This window comes from Gigantopelta aegis, chromosome 6, assembly GCF_016097555.1.
Source record: "Gigantopelta aegis isolate Gae_Host chromosome 6, Gae_host_genome, whole genome shotgun sequence".
NCBI lineage: Eukaryota > Metazoa > Mollusca > Gastropoda > Neomphalida > Peltospiridae > Gigantopelta > Gigantopelta aegis.
Window position 1 is genome coordinate 8,363,521 of NC_054704.1, and position 18,366 is coordinate 8,381,886.

Here is an 18,366-nt window from a genome sequence, read left to right on the forward strand (position 1 = left end):
TTTTTTCTGTTGCAGGAATTAGGAAAATATGGTCTTCTTTACTACAATTCACTGTTCATGTTTTTACCAATGCTTCTTTTTGCCACCTATACAGAGGAACTTGAAAAAGTGAGTATTTTGCAGTTATCTCAGTGAAATATCTCCTCAACAAACCTACATTGGACCTGTAGGCAAATGATAAGATATAAGACCACTACCCCAACCTCTGTTTCACTGACCTGTGGACCTCTGTCATAGCCTGACAGTCCTGACCGTGGACCTCTGTCATAGCCTGACAGTCCTGACCGTGGACCTCTGTCATAGCCTGACAGTCCTGACCGTGGACCTCTGTCAAAGCATCCTCTTTGCAAGTCTTTTAGCATTGCACTGTGATATCGCAAAGTTGCGAGAGTTTAGTGAATTAGGTCCCAGATGCCTGTGGTTTATGTCCAGAACAGTTTGATTGAATTGCAGTTGTATATTGGTGCAAACATAAAACTGAAACAAATCAATGATAGAGTAATACATTATTCTGGGATGTGATTTTTCTACTTTTTATTTCATTTCAGATCTTTAATTTTCCCCCCTTTTATTGATTTAAAATGCTACAAAAAAAGAGAGTATTTAATTATGATATAGAGTTCTTTTGTATTAAAGATCATCTCAGCTTTTGCTTTGAAATGAGAAGGAAGGAAGGAAATGTTTTATTTAACGACGCACTTTATTTAGGGTTATATCACGTCGGACATATGGTTATGGACCACACAGATATTGAGAGGAAACCTGCTGTCGCCATTTCATGGGCTACTCTTTTCGATTAGCAACAAGGGATCTTTTATATGTATCATCCCACAGACAGGATAGTACATACTTCGGCCTTTGTTGCACCAGTTGTGGAGAACTGGCTGGAATGAGATGTTTTGAAATGGGTGTCAAATCCATGATCATTATTAATTCCATGCTTTATCCTATGGGATGGTTCATATCGTAACCCAGTGGTAATTAATGTAGTCGTCTGATGCACAATCAATCTAGGATCAATCCCCGTCAGTGGACCCATTAGGCTTTTCAGTCAGTGTTCCACAGCTGGTTTTAAAAAGCCATGGCATGTAGGCCTATGATCATTTATTACCCATATGGGCAAAGAGAAGTGGGGAAGAAAAGTTAGCTATCGCTAGGGAAAGAAAAAACCCCATTGCCTTTTATCTTTTTTTCTGACTGGTCAAGTAATTATCAAAACAGATCATTCTGATTGGTTGTAATGAATGTAATATACACCTGACCTTCTGACCGTTACATATTATCGTTAGACATACAACCCTCGTAATTAAGAAAATGATCACAGTAACAAAAACAAAAACTGTTGGAAAATGTCTCCATGGCAGTTTTGCAGTTAATATGTTAATATTACAAAAAATAATTCATAAAGAAAAGTGACAGAAAATTAAAAGTTCCACTGCAAAATAAAAAGCTGCAGAAAATTAAAAATACCATATCATACTCCATGGCATTACTGATTGTCATGTTGATTGCCAATTATTGATTCATTGAAAACTACTCTATCAGGCATCTGTGTTAAGAGGCCATATTTTTATTCTCCCAAATCATCTAGTATAGTACAAACAGAACTGTATTAAGCATCCACCTGTGTAAAGAGGCCACATTTGTATTCTCCCAAATGATCTAGTATAGTACAATTACATCTGTAGTAAACAGTCACCTGTCTAAAAGGCTTCTTTTTCATACTCCCTTTAGTGGGGGCGGGACGTAGCCCAGTGGTACAGCGCCCTCTCGATGTGCGGTCGGTCTGGGATTGATCCCCGTCGGTGGACCCATTAGGCTATTTCTCGTTCCAGCCATTGCTCCACAACTGGTGTTACAAAGGCCATGGTATGTACTATCCTGTCCGTGGGATGGTGCATATAAAAGATCCCTTGTTGCTAATCGAAAAAGAGTAGCCCATGAAGTGGCGACAGCGGGTTTCCTCTCTCAATATCTGTGTGGTCCTTAACCATATGTCTGATGCCATATAACCATAAATAAAATGTGTTGAGTGCATCGTTAAATAAAACATTTCCTTCCTTCCCTTTAGTGGCTGTTTCGTTGGAGTCTCTTAGTGTTAAAAATGAAACAATTATATAAAAATATAACTGTCGCAATATTTAGTCACCTTAGATTCCCCACTGTCTCCAGTAAATATCTGTGATATCTATGTTTATACATTTTGAATTATTGTGTTTTTTATTTTTTAAATAAAACATTTCCTTCCTTCCCTTTAGTGGCTGTTTCGTTGGAGTCTCTTAGTGTTAAAAATGAAACAATTATATAAAAATATAACTGTCGCAATATTTAGTCACCTTAGATTCCCCACTGTCTCCAGTAAATATCTGTGATATCTATGTTTATACATTTTGAATTATTGTGTGTTTTTTTTTTTTTCTTCCAGGGCATGGCCTTTCCAAATTGGTGGGATCCGTTGTTTTTGTGCTGTTTTTTACTGTCTTGTTTCATGGGCTTCATCCTCAACTATTCTATCATACTGTGTACAGCCAACAACTCCGCTCTCACGACCACCATTGTCGGGGTCATTAAGGTAAACTATTCTATCATACTGTGTACAGCCAACAACTCCGCTCTCACGACCACCATTGTCGGGGTCATTAAGGTAAACTATTCTATCATACTGTGTACAGCCAACAACTCCGCTCTCACGACCACTATTGTCGGGGTCATTAAGGTAAACTATTCTATCATACTGTGTACAGCCAACAACTCCGCTCTCACGACCACCATTGTCGGGGTCATTAAGGTAAACTATTCTATCATACTGTGTACAGCCAACAACTCCGCTCTCACGACCACCATTGTCGGGGTCATTAAGGTAAACTATTCTATCATACTGTGTACAGCCAACAACTCCGCTCTCACGACCACCATTGTCGGGGTCATTAAGGTAAACTATTCTATCATACTGTGTACAGCCAACAACTCCGCTCTCACGACCACCATTGTCGGGGTCATTACGGTAAACTATTCTATCATACTGTGTACAGCCAACAACTCCGCTCTCACGACCACCATTGTCGGGGTCATTAAGGTAAACTATTCTATCATACTGTGTACAGCCAACAACTCCGCTCTCACGACCACCATTGTCGGGGTCATTAAGGTAAACTATTCTATCATACTGTGTACAGCCAACAACTCCGCTCTCACGACCACCATTGTCGGGGTCATTAAGGTAAACTATTCTATCATACTGTGTACAGCCAACAACTCCGCTCTCACGACCACCATTGTCGGGGTCATTAAGGTAAACTATTCTATCATACTGTGTACAGCCAACAACTCCGCTCTCACGACCACCATTGTCGGGGTCATTACGGGAAACTATTCTATCATACTGTGTACAGCCAACAACTCCGCTCTCACGACCACCATTGTCGGGGTCATTAAGGTAAACTATTCTATCATACTGTGTACAGCCAACAACTCCACTCTCATGACCAGTATTGTCAGGGTCATTACGGTAAACTAGTTACAGATATGGCTTGCACATCATTACCATTATAACACAGGCTCGTATGCAGAATATTGTGATGAGGGGTCTAGACTATGGCGAGAGAAGCTTTTAGATGCATCGCGTCATGCTCACCTGTAAAGCATATTTTTAAAAAGAAAATTTTCTTGGAAAGGGTGTGTGTTTCAATCTCCCAAATCCACTTTTGCGCATGTGCCTGTGAAACTAGATGAATTAACGGTGAATTAAAACTAACATACAAATTGTCCGAGTTATTAAAGTTCATTCACTGCCATAATTAGTAATATTTCCATGCAGAATAAACATGCATTCGTGGGCAAGACTCACAAGTTGAAAATGACTGAAAATAGTTATATTGCAGACTATAACAGTAATGTATATTTTTAGTATGTTACTAACATATATTAGAATGTTTTATTTTCAAAATATAGATGTTATATATTGGAATGGTTTAATTTCAGAATACAACTGTAACATACATTGGAATGTTTTTGGGAGGAGATTACTTGTTCAGCTGGACAAACTTTATTGGTATGAATATTAGGTGAGTATACAGCTTACTGATCATCTGGGGCGGGATTTAGTTCAGCCTGAGGTGCTTGTATCACAGAATCAAACCACCTCGGTGGTTCCATTCAGTTGATTTGGTTTTTTCTCATTCCAACCAGTGCAACACAACTGGTCAAAGGCCGTGGTATGTGCTTTCCTGTCTGTGTGAAAGTGCACATAAAGATCCATTGTTGCTAATGGAAAACTGTAGCGGGTTTCCTTTGACGACTACAAGTCATAATTACCAAATGTTTGATATCCAATAGCTGATAAATAGTTAATCAATGTGCTCCAGTGGTGTTGTTAAACAAAACAAACTTTACGGGTGTATACTACCAAATCAAATCCCATAGACGACAATAGTAACATATGTGGCTAAAACTCCTACCTGCAGCGTATCAATCAACATAAATGCCACGGATATAAATACTACCACCCCTCACACTTAAAGTGAATCCGAAAAAATTAGGGGTCAAGCTGCTTGTTTCTGAGATAACGGGTAACGTCTATGACTACCCTAGTTCCGCACAAAATTCGAGTACTTTTTTTTTACAGGTACCCCATACAGGTTTCTAGCACAAGGCTACTTGACACGTTGGTACTAGATGAAATAAAATTGCTTTTTTTTTTTACCCAGATGAAACTATCATTCACATTTATAACCAATCACAGGACTGATAACTACTCTGTCACATACGAATAGTATGACATACTTCAGAATGCTTTCTTGATTCAGAATGGTGGGTGTTTTTTTTCACATTTGTTGAAATTCTACATTTTAAATGCTTAAAAACAAAATTGTCATTTAGTAACTAGTTCAGTGTGTTTACAATGATGCTCTATGACATCCCTTGACAATATTTGACAGATCTATTTTTCAAGTGGATTAACAAATATGTATGTTTAAAATAAGTTATTCTTACAAGGATCTCATTATCCAATTGTTTTGTTTGTGCTGGGATTTTGTCAAAGATTGTTTTCATGTGCAAATTTCATTTATATCTGGTATTATATTTATCTTATTTTTAGACAAACAAAAACTCTTATATTATTTTTCAGTGTGTTTGGTAGCATCCTGTACTCATATGTGACGTTTATCAAGAAATCCAATCGACCAAATCCACCTGTCGTCATAGTAATTCCGGAACCGAAGCATTCGACCATTTGAGAATTTTGTGTACACTGATGCTGCGTGCATTAGAATTCGTGAATATTGTATTTTCCAATTCACAAGTTGTGAAGAGCGTTCATTTGGAGAATTAACCAGTGAACACAACTTGTGAACTGGGGTAGGATTTTCTGTCTCAGTCTTCACAACTTGTGAAAAAATTATGGAGCAAACACCAATCATTCATGGCAATTATGAGTTGGGGTGTGTGAGATTGGAGTGACTGCAGATTGTCTGTGAATTGACAGTATTGATGATCACCAAATAAATGCAGCATTATACATGAAAATAAGGATTACAGTAACTGATCATATTTCTAAACACAATGCCATCATGTTGTGATGTATTACCCCACAGTTCGGTCACAACAGGGAAAGTGTGTTGGAGATTTGTTTACTGAGAAAATATCTTGCATTAGTATAACAGGCCTTAGGATTTCACGGAAACAATCATTTCCGGTAGTGTCTCGATAAAATCACGGAACTGAAATTTTGTTTCACATGATTATTACATCAATGATCAGCCTTGGTGGCGTCGTGGTTAGGCCATCAGTCTACAGGCTGGTAGGTACTGGGTTTGGATCCCAGTCGAGGCATGGGATTTTTAGTCCAAACCCTGAGTGAGTGCTCCGGAAGGCTCAATGGGTAGGTGTAAACCACTTGCACTGACCAGTGATCCATAACTGGTTTAATAAAGGCCATGGTTTGTGCTATCCTGCCTGTGGGAAGCGCAAATAAAAGATCCTTTGCTGCCTGTCGTAAGAGTAGCCTAATGTGGCGACAGCGGGTTTCCTCTAAAAACAGTGTCAGAATGACCATATGTTTGACACCCAATAGCCGATGATAAGATAAAAAATCAATGTGCTCTAGTGGCGTCGTTAAATAAAACAAACTTTACTCTTTTTTTTTTATATCAATGAAAATAATATATATATAATAAAATAGTTTCCGATGGGTTCCCATGATCACAAGGCACGGAACCAAGAAAGTGTTTCCCATGAAACTTGAAATCCTATGGCCTGGTATAGAATACTTTAATCTGGAACAATTTAATTCTAACTGACCAATGAGCTTGTTGGTACTAAAGATGATGTCATCTTGGTTTAGTAAACAAAATAACATTTTCAATAAAGCTGTGTTTATTTGTCTTAATATTTCATATGCTGAATTGCTGATAAAAGGTTAATTTTAAAAAAGCTATTATTTTGCTGATTTTTTAACTGAACGTTGTTTTCTATCGGTCATACTTGAAAGTGAACAAAAGAGTTTGTGATTACTGTAATATTGAGAACAGAATATAGGGTGTTTTATAGATAGTTTATATTTAAATAGTTGGTTGATTTCTAGTGGTTTTGTTCAGACGAACAATATTATTTAAAGATTTGTTTAGAAGTGGGTGAAATGATAGGTGGGTGTAGGTTTAGTAATAATACCAGGGTCCCGCACATTTGGTTACCTATAGGAATACATGTAGGTGTGAAGCTTATGCTTTAACTAGATTACATTCACTAAACGAATGCCTTTGTGGTGCATGTATATTTATAAATTATTGACTGTCGTTCAGGGCAATATCAGGTTTTATGGACCGAAGAAATTGACAATGACCGGTGGAACCAACTGAGGACAATATCATTATTTACGGAATGGTTTATGACTGGTTTTTGACCAATAAGAATGCAGATATTTTCTCATTATGTGATAATTAACATGATTTCATCAAACATTGAAGGGTTATTTTAGTAAGGGTTTACGGTTTCATAATAAAGTACTGTGTATTTTAGCCACTGAGTATATTGAAGGGTTATTTTTGTAAGGGTTTACGGTTTCATAATAGCCACTGAGTATATTGAAGGGTTATTTTAGTAAGGGTTTACGGTTTCATAATAAAGTACTGTGTATTTTAGCCACTGAGTATATTGAAGGGTTATTTTAGTAAGGGTTTACGGTTTCATAATAAAGTACTGTGTATTTTAGCCACTGAGTATATTAAAGGGACTGTCCTGAGTTTGCTGTCATTGTAAGATGGTTCCAACTAATAAACTCATTTAACAACTAAAATTGTATATTACTGAATATAGTTTCTTGTTTAGAATATCAGTGTATTTATATTTAATGTGTTTCGGTCATGCTAATGTTTGTAAGTAGCACAAATGGCATTTGTACTTTTGTCCCAATAATTTTATACATACATGTACATACAAAAAATGTAAATTAGGAAATGCAATGAAGTTTGACCTTGTACAAACACTAGGATGATCAGAAACACACTTAATATACAGCCACTGATATTAAAAACAAATCAAATATACTGTATAACTAATTATCCCTGTCAATGAGCCCATTGGGCTATTTCTCATTCCAGCCAGTGCACCGCGACTGGTATATCAAAGGATTTGGTATGTGTTATCCTGTCTGTGGGATGGTGCATATAAAAGATCCCATGATACTAATGGAAAAATGTTTCGGGTTTCCTCTAAGACTGTCAAAATTACCAAATGTTTGACATCCAATATCCGATGATTAATAAATCAATGTGCTCTAGTGGTGTCGTTAAACAAAACAAACTTTAACTTTTTGTTATAATGTGTCTGTTAGTGGGCAGCATCTGACGATAACAATGACAGCAATCTGAGGGCAGTCCCTTTAAACTTGTATCTTCATTGTGTAATGAAACAAAATCGTTTTTTTATCTAGTTAAATATTGTAATATTAATGGTGTTGTCTGATTGGTGAAGACCAGGCCCCGTGTTTTTTAAACTTTTCATGGTCTCGAGTCTGGAATCTTAAATATACCGGTGCTTATTTACATATAACTTAGAGACTGGAGTCAGAGACTATAAAAGTTTTATAACCACAGGGCTGGCCACAAGTTCATAAAATCTGACGTGGGATTCGATGGATAAATGTTGGAGACTGTTGTCATGGCAGCACACAGCACACTACAGACACTGTACATCAATTCAAATTTTAATAAAGCTTGATTTCAAAATTATTATTAGTACTGGGTCTGATCTGTGAAATTTTGTTGACATAAAGTGGAGCAGTTCAGCAGATATATAATAGAGTATAAAATATTACCGGCTGTTATAACCTCCGTACATTTCTTAATATTTCTTGATTTAGTGTAGTGTTTTCCATATGCATTACCATCACTTATGGGTGTAGTGTTTTCCATATGCATTACCATCACTTATGGGTGTAGTGTTTTCCATATGCATTACCATCACTTATGAGTGTAGTGTTTTCCATATGCATTACCATCACTTATGAGTGTAGTGTTTTCCATATGCATTACCATCACTTATGAGTGTAGTGTTTTCCATATATGCATTACCATCACTTATGAGTGTAGTGTTTTCCATATGCATTACCATCACTTATGAGTGTAGTGTTTTCCATATATGCATTACCATCACTTATGAGTGTAGTGTTTTTGCATTACCATCACATGATGTAGTGTTTTCCATATGCATTACCATCACTTATGAGTGTAGTGTTTTCCATATGCATTACCATCACTTATGAGTGTAGTGTTTTCCATATGCATTACCATCACTTATGTGAGTGTAGTGTTTTCCATATGCATTACCATCACTTATGAGTGTAGTGTTTTCCATATGCATTACCATCACTTATGAGTGTAGTGTTTTCCATATATGCATTACCATCACTTATGAGTGTAGTGTTTTCCATATGCATTACCATCACTTATGAGTGTAGTGTTTTCCATATATGCATTACCATCACTTATGAGTGTAGTGTTTTCCATATGCATTACCATCACTTATGGGTGTAATGTTTTCCATATGCATTACCATCACTTATGAGTGTAGTGTTTTCCATATGCATTACCATCACTTATGAGTAGAGTACATACAGGAATCTCACAAAATGTCTCGTTAACTTTGTAAATGTGTTGTAAATTTAGTACCGGGTACCTGATACATAGAACCTGATATCATTTGAATAAACAAGGTGCTGGAGTGTTAATATATCAAAGACTGTGATACGTTCTATTCGGTCTCTGGTAAGCTGCATATAAAAGTCGCCTGTGTGGGCTTGTTTTCTCAGCATGTAGTGCTGCATTAATCATGTTAAATACCACTGCTGAGGTGTTGTTACACATTCATTGTATTTGTCAACAAGATGTGGTCTGACATATCGTCAGCATCCTGTCATAATTGCCTAACTCATTTGGTGAGCTTTCGAGAAAATGGAAATTCAAACAGAAATTAATGCATTTTGTTCTTGTTAAAATAATTTTTAAAGAATTCATACCTGTATGTATAAAAATATTAATTTAACAAAAAAATTTTTCTCAAAAGCTCTGAAAATGAGTTAGCAGTTACTGTTATGCTATGATGCTTACAGTATGAAAATGATTCCGTACATCTAATGCTTGCCTTAGGCGGTTTCATTAATATCCACTCAAAAAACCCACACCAAATAAAAACTCAAGAAATTATTTTTCTTTTTTTTCTTTTTAATGACACAAATCAAAGCCGTATTAAACTTATTCCTGATTGAGAATTCACTTTTGGGACACTTTATTAGCAAAATGTAACTTTATTTGGAATTTGTCATAAAATGGCTTGACGCTTATTACCATATACCGGTAGTACTACTACTTGTAGTTCTATTTTTTGGTGATGAATTACATATCTTGTGCTCAACCTTCAGTGCTGAGTAATATTAATATTTATTCTATTTATCAGTAAGGAAAATCCTGTGGAATTCCAGAATTTTGTATTACCCAAAAAACTTTTTTGTTTTTGTTCTTTGGTGACTTTATATTATTAGTATTTTTTATAGTTATAAATCTTAAATGAGGGTCAATACATTTTATTTTAATAAAGGTATTTAATTTGGTAGATTCTTTTAATGGTGTAGCTTTATAAAAATCCTATGTTATTCATGTTTACTAAATGCATTATATTAGCTTTTATGAATTATGTATGACTTTACACTAAATTCTTCGGCATAGCCCGCAAGTAGTAAATTTTGTTGCATTGTTATGACTTGTCAGTATTATAATAACTATTTTACTATTGTTATACAATTTACTCAATTTGGATTGGTTGATAACAGTAAAAGCTGAATGTTATCTCATTTTGTAAAACTGGCCATAAGACTGGAAATAAGACCTCATTTTGTAAAACTGGCCATGAGACTGGAAATAAGACCTCATTTTGTAAAACTGGCCATGAGACTGGAAATAAGACCTCATTTTGTAAAACTGGCCATGAGACTGGAAATAAGACCTCATTTTGTAAAACTGGCCATAAGAGGCAAAGAAACTATTTATGTGTATTGTGAACTATTCTAGTTGTACTGTTATTAATTATAAGAATTGTTTTTAATTTTTTTGTGAAATTATTTATGTATAACCGTCATAAATGTAGTATACAATTGTTTCACTAAGCTATACAACTTTATATAACTTGTGACTGTTAAATATATCAATAAATTCACAAGAGATTGAAAACATGTGTTACACAGTGCAACTGGTCTAATCCAATTGATTTCATAGTCCCAGATTGGAATATAACATTTTCAATCTTAGTATGCTTTATGTATTTTTGTTTATTGTTTTATATATTTTGTCACACTATTATGGTATGTAAATATTGGGAGTAGTTTTCAGTATTGATTATTAGGAGTAGCACAATTGACATGTGCAGTTCACATCCTTTGATAATTGTTGCCTGGTCTTTTTATAACATAATCTACTTGTACAACGTATATTTAAAGTTAATAACATTACCTGACATGAGAATAATGGTTGTAACTGACATATTAAATTTTAAAAACATTTTTTTTTAAAGATAAATACATTTGAAATTTCAGTTCCATTGTACACTGATATAGTTGATGTTTTGTAATTGTGATTTTACGATACCCATGCTCATTCATTGATGTAGTAAAACAGGTGTGGGGCTATGGGAACACAGGCCCCTCCACCTCACCCACACAACTCTGAATATTTTGCATTCTCTACCTACTTTCCATCCACCCTCCCAGCCCCCAATTGAAATACAATTTATTACATAACTGGTCTATCCAGTTGCTGTCATAGTCCAACACCCATGTAAAACAATAAAACAATGATATTCAAAACCCAATTTTGACCTACATGTACATGTCTTAGCGATCTTAGTGCTATGAAATCATAAAACCATCGTACTCCATGACGTCACTATTATGTGTGCTATAGTGACGTCATAGCCTACGATAGTTTTACGATTTCATAGCACTAAGATGGCTATGAAAGTATGGGCCCCGGTATTCTCAGGAAACTTACTGGTGCTGTACACATAACTATACACATATTTTCATAACATATGCAGCGTTGCATATATATATATATATATATATACACATTTTTTACTAATAATTATTTATTGAATAAAATTATTGTTTCATAAGCAATATACAGAGGTATGTATACATATATACAAATATATTTTACGAATCATTTTTATAGAACAAAATAATTGTAACAATCTACAGAGTTATGTAGACATGTATACAGATATATTTCACTAATCATAATTTGTTTGTAATCATAATGTATGAAACAATAATTGTAACATTATACAATTAACTTGACATCTGTTATCTCAAATTAAAAAGCCATCATATGGCATATTTTTTACCAACTATAGTTACATTTATCTTGAAGTAACAAGGCATGAGTTTGTTGCTTCATCCCCTGCAACATGGAGATTGTGAAGTTAGACTGTATCAATACATAGCTATCAAATATAGATCTACAGAAACCATAAAAGTGGTATTTGGTGAAAAGTAAGATTTTCCTTTACTTTAACTGTTATTCATGTTTTGTTTCTGTGTTGTTTGGGGTTTCTTTCATGATCTCTTTGTCAGGTATATTTTCACAGCAGTATTATTAAATAATTATTAATTTAACTGTTATTAAATAAAGGGTAATTTTGACTGAAATTTCTTTTTAAATGTTCATAGTCAAGTAAATGTTTTGCAAAAGTTCTGCCAGAACATTGCCATTGCATTATATCATGGCATGATATGTTTTTGATCAGATAAGTGAAAGATATTGTCAAGAATTAGGAAGGATGTATATAATAAATAGACCATTTCATGGGTTTTTTTGTTTAATAATATGATTTTTATGTCAGTTGGCGATGTGTTTAAATATGGTTATCGCACATCACATATTGACACAAAATTCATTTTTGAAAAACACAAACATGAAATAGCCTCTAATATAATTTGAATGAAATCATATCTGTGGTGGATAGACATACTCAGTATCAGTGCAGTTGAATTTCAATTGGATATAAGCATGAAAATATACTGAACTTAATTGAAAACATCACCCAACTTTGATTTTATTAAAACACATGATAACCCTAACCTTTGTCTACAGTTTTGGGGTTATTTATTGCTTACCAGAATACATCAAGTTATACACATTGAGCCCGATGCAGGGGCAGATCTGGAAGTTTGAGAAGGAGTGTTTGTTAAGTTTAATAAGTTAGGCTGTCAGATTGTAGACAGTAATAACACCAGCAAAGCCTACAAAGACAGAATGCACATTTGGGTTGTTATATTGTACTGTGTACATCCAGCAAGGAAGGGCCATGTGTTTGTCCCGGGTGAGGTTCCACTAATGTTTTTACTTGGCAGCTAAAAGGGGAGGGTGTGTGTTAAACCCCTAACTAACCCTTGGATCCGCCACTGAAATGTGTTATTATTTCTTCTTCTATCCTTTTTACATCTACAAATCTGAATTGTCTGTTGTGAAGGGAGTTCAGTATACATTCAAATGAAATATTTACAAAGTTCAGATCATCATTAGTCATAGATGTCAGACATACAATACTTTTCACATATACAATGTCATTCATTTTACCTTGATTTGTACAATATTCAATTAAGGTTCAAGCACACTCTCTAGACTGGCTGTCTACAACAGGTCAGTGGTTAATAGCAATGGAGTCGGTGTAGAGGCCTTACACCTCACTGAGCTAATAAAAATTGCTCTGGGTGGGAGCCAGTTTTGGGATGTGAACCCAGTACCTACCATACTACCGATAGCCAAACCACGACACCACTGAAGCCGAATATAAGCTTTATATGTCTCTAATAGTGCAAATATAGGGCATTCATTTTTTCCCTAATATTTATGGATACATGTATGTATAAAATGAACCTCTCTGTAAACCGGAATTCTCTCAAAACCGGATGTTTGTCACAGTTCCTTTTTAAATATTAATACAGAAGAGAACCTCTCTAAACTGGATACCCCTCAAAACCAGACTTTTTGCTATGTCCATTCACTGTCCAGTTTAGAGGGGTTTCACTGTATTTGTCTGTATAATTCATTTAAGAATCATGTTGTTGATTTGGACAATTAAACCTCTATAAAGACCACATGGTTGTAATATCAAAGGCTGGTATGTGCTGCCCTGTCTTTGGGGAAAGTATTTGAAAGATTCCTTGCTGCTGTTTGATACAAGTATGCTGGGTGGTGGCAATATGTTTCTTCTTTAACTCCGGACCAAGTGTTGAAATAATTGTATATTGGACACCAAATACCTGTTGTTTAAAATGTGCTGAGGTATTGAAAAAATTATTCTTTACTGATCCTGTTCTACAAAATGTTGCTCTTAAAGAGGTCCAGATAGCTTTGTGTCAGAAGGGATACTGTAGATCCTGAAATTAATGCGATCATAATATTAATGCGAAAAATATGAGTTTGTGTTAGTCGCATTAATAATATGACGGATTTATTTCTATGTATTGTCCAGCAATACTCCAGTAAGCTATGTGTCACACGCTTTTAAAACAAAGATTAAAATTATAAGACAACTGGAGCACAATTCATTGTTTTTACTATTCAAGATCGCTGCAACTTTCTTGGCATATCTTAGAAAGATACAGTTGTATGCTAATGTTTAGCCAGATTTAGGTAACTATACCCGTTAGGTAAATGATTGCTGCAAAAATATGCTAGAGTTGATCTCATGAAAAAAACATTAGGGACTAGACTGGTTAATTGATATGTACACTGACATGTTAGCGAGTTGATCTCACTGAAGATGCCTGTAACTGTTAATAACAATTGCTTAACTGTTTGTGTTCTGAAGGTCATTACTAGTGGACACACTAGTTAAAAATCATGTACAAATCACTCAATTTACACATTTCATCATGTACCAATCACTCAATTCACACATTTCATCACGTACCAATCACTCAATTCACACATTTCATCACGTACCAATCACTCAATTCACACATTTCATCACGTACCAATCACTCAATTCACACATTTCATCACGTACCAATCACTCAATTAACACATTTCATCACGTACCAATCACTCTATTTACACATTTCATCACGTACCAATCACTCAATTAACACATTTCATCACGTACCAATCACTCAATTAACACATTTCATCACGTACCAATCACTCTATTTACACATTTCATCACGTACCAATCACTCATCACGTTACACATTTCATCACGTACCAATCACTCAATTAACACATTTCATCACGTACCAATCACTCTATTTACACATTTCATCACGTACCAATCACTCTATTTACACATTTCATCACGTACCAATCACTCTATTTACACATTTCATCACGTACCAATCACTCTATTTACACATTTCATCACGTACCAATCACTCTATTTACACATTTCATCACGTACCAATCACTCTATTTACACATTTCATCACGTACCAATCACTCTATTTACACATTTCATCACGTACCAATCACTCTATTTACACATTTCATCACGTACCAATACCAATCTCTATTTACACATTTCATCACGTACCAATCACTCTATTTACACATTTCATCACGTACCAATCACTCTATTTACACATTTCATCACGTACCAATCACTCTATTTACACATTTCATCACGTACCAATCACTCTATTTACACATTTCATCACGTACCAATCACTCAATTAACACATTTCATCACGTACCAATCACTCTATTTACACATTTCATCACGTACCAATCACTTTATTTACACATTTCATCACGTACCAATCACTCTATTTACACATTTCATCACGTACCAATCACTCTATTTACACATTTCATCACGTACCAATCACTCTATTTACACATTTCATCACGTACCAATCACTCTATTTACACATTTCATCACGTACCAATCACTCTATTTACACATTTCATCACGTACCAATCACTCTATTTACACATTTCATCACGTACCAATCACTCTATTTACACATTTCATCACGTACCAATCACTCTACACATTTCATCACGTACCAATCACTCTATTTACACATTTCATCACGTACCAATCACTCTATTTACACATTTCATCACGTACCAATCACTCTACACATTTCATCACGTACCAATCACTCTATTTACACATTTCATCACGTACCAATCACTCTACACATTTCATCACGTACCAATCACTCTATTTACACATTTCATCACGTACCAATCACTCTATTCACACATTTCATCACGTACCAATCACTCAATTTACACACTGAAAGGCAGAGGAGCAGGCTGTAGCCCAGTGGTAAAGTGCTTGCTTGATACATGCTCGGATTGGGATCGATCCCCGTCGGTGGGCCCATTTAGTTATTTCTTGTTCAAGCCAGTGCACTACGACTGGTATATCAAAGGCTGTGGTATGTGCTATTCTGTCTGGGATGGTGGATATAAATGATCCCTTGCTACTAATGAAAAAATGTAGCAGGTCTCCTCTCCTACTATATGTTAAAATTACCCAATGTCCGACATCCAATAGCCGATGATTAATCAATGTGCTCTAGTGGTGTTGATAAACAAAACAAACATTTTTTAAAGGCAGATGTCAGTTGTTTTCTGCATAATTTTGTTAAGGACACTAGACCCAAGGAAGGAAAATGTTTTATTTAACGACGCACTCAACACATTTTATTTATGGTTATATGGTTAAGGACCACACAGATATCGAGGAAGAAAACCTGCTGTCACCACTTCATGGGCTACTCTTTTCAATTTGCAGCAAGGGATCTTTTATATGCACCATCCCATAGACAGGATAGCACATACCATGGCCTTTGATGTGACACTAGACCAGGTTTCACACAGGTGGGCAAAGTAGCCAAACCTTCGCTTTGATCAGCTTGATTCAGACATGTCAATGATTTAGAGGCGACATCAATGTTGCCTTGCAAAAATAGTGACCACTTGAATTGTACACAAGTCCCGGATGAATGAAGAATTCGAGGGACACTTATTCATAGATAATAATTGTGTTAAGTATCTGAGCATTCAAAGCGACACTCTTGCACCATAAAATCATGCGACAGGCTCAGCTCACCTACATATACACTAAATGTCAAATGTGCTACCGACTGTTGAGTATAACTTTTAGTAAATCTGTTATTTTGTACAAATCCAGTATTTCTTAAATTAAAAAAAAAAAAATCAAGTTTCCTTTTGCCGTCTCAAAGTTTGCTAGAGAATGACTTCACCCTATAATTTGGACATTGCATTAGGCTTGCTAGAAAATTATGAACGAACATGGTAGTCTTCGAGAGATTTATGCTCCTTTCACAAAGGTTAAACGTTTGAACATTTATTTCAAAATGTATTGCAAATACAGATATCAATAAATTAATTCACTGAAGCACTTGCTACCGATATGTACTTGGGTTTATGCTGTAAATGATGAGTGTTCCACAGGTCAATGCCACAGTTTACCAGTTGCATGCAGCAGTTCAGACTTGCTTCAAGTCATCTGTGTGTCATATATTTTCAACCAGTTCATTTTTATGACCAAAAAAAATAAAAATAATAATGTTTTTAAAAGATTTACAAGATCTGGCCCAACTCACTTGAACATTTCTATATTATGGACGAGTACTGGTAATCAAAAGCTGTGGTATATGCTGCCCTGTCTGTAGGAAAATGTATACACAACATCTCTTGCTACTATTGGAAAAATATAGCAGTTTCCCCTGAAGATTATGTGTCTCTTACAAAATGTTTAACATACAATGATTAATTAATCAATGTGCTCTAGAAGTATTGTTAAACATAAAAACAAATTTTCAACAGCTGTTATATACCTGCTTTCTGTTTATTATCACTGACGCTGAGCTGTTCAGTTATATTTCAAATTATGCATTGAAGAAATTCAAAACGCATTCTTCATTATGAAACAGTTTTATTTTGACAACAGTTTTGATTTTTTGCAAAAGTAACATGATATCACAGTCACATATAAGATATATCACATTGAAGAAAAATAAATACACATGTACTACAAATATGATCTTATTCTAGTAAATGATTGAACTGGGAATATTTGTCATATAATGTGTATAAAATGAAAATGCCTAAGACAAGTGAAGCTACATGTGTGTATGTTTAACCAAGCAGTGTCAACCGAGGTAGATCAAAGGAACATGGGGAGCCCCATCTAAACATATTTATGTGCGCCTTCTTTTATTTTTCACATTGGTTTAATTGTGATGCCTTTTTGATAAGTTGGTTCATGTGCCTTGTTCCCATTTGTTCCCCCTGCAAAGTATTTCCTGGATGCGCCCCTGGTCAATATAATATACTAATGAATTGCCTTTAGAATTGTTAACAAGTCTATGATTAAATTTTCAAGTTTGGTTAATCACAATTATTACATAGCAGTATGATCCATGCTACTAGTTTCATAAGCATCAAAATGTGTCTGGTTAATCACAATCTGTTGTATATCAGTATAATCCATGCTACTAGTTTCATAAGCATCATACTGTGTCTGGTTAATCACAATCTGTTGTATATCAGTATAATCCATGCTACTAGTTTCATAAGCATCATACTGTGTCTGGTTAATCACAATCTGTTGTATATCAGTATAATCCATGCTACTAGTTTCATAAGCATCATACTGTGTCTGGTTAATCACAATCTGTTGTATATCAATATAATCCATGCTACTAGTTTCATAAGCATCATACTGTGTCTGGTTAATCACAATCTGTTGTATATCAGTATAATCCATGCTACTAGTTTCATAAGCATCATACTGTGTCTGGTTAACCACAATCTGTTGTATATCAGTATAATCCAT

At 35.1% G+C, this 18,366-nt stretch overlaps 2 protein-coding genes and 1 long non-coding RNA gene across 3 annotated transcripts in view; 2 read left to right on the forward strand and 1 right to left on the reverse strand.

Moving 5' to 3' along the window:
- Window positions 1–3,367, forward strand: part of LOC121374018 — a gene marked incomplete at its 3' end in the record, with an annotated part of 29,437 nt that extends 26,070 nt beyond the window's left edge. The window contains exons 8-9 of the mRNA XM_041500892.1: window positions 16–108; window positions 2,426–3,367. Coding sequence (XP_041356826.1) covers window positions 16–108; window positions 2,426–3,367 — 1,035 coding nt within the window. The remainder of the gene's footprint in view (window positions 1–15; window positions 109–2,425) is intronic.
- On the forward strand, window positions 3,368–5,172 carry LOC121375356. Its single transcript, XR_005958304.1, has 3 exons — window positions 3,368–3,436; window positions 3,982–4,064; window positions 5,129–5,172. It is a non-coding gene; the product is annotated as an uncharacterized LOC121375356 (long non-coding RNA).
- Window positions 5,173–17,931: 12,759 nt separating this feature from the next.
- Window positions 17,932–18,366, reverse strand: LOC121374021. Its single transcript, XM_041500897.1, has one exon. It carries the CDS (start codon window positions 18,364–18,366, stop codon window positions 17,932–17,934), a length of 435 nt encoding a protein of 144 aa, XP_041356831.1.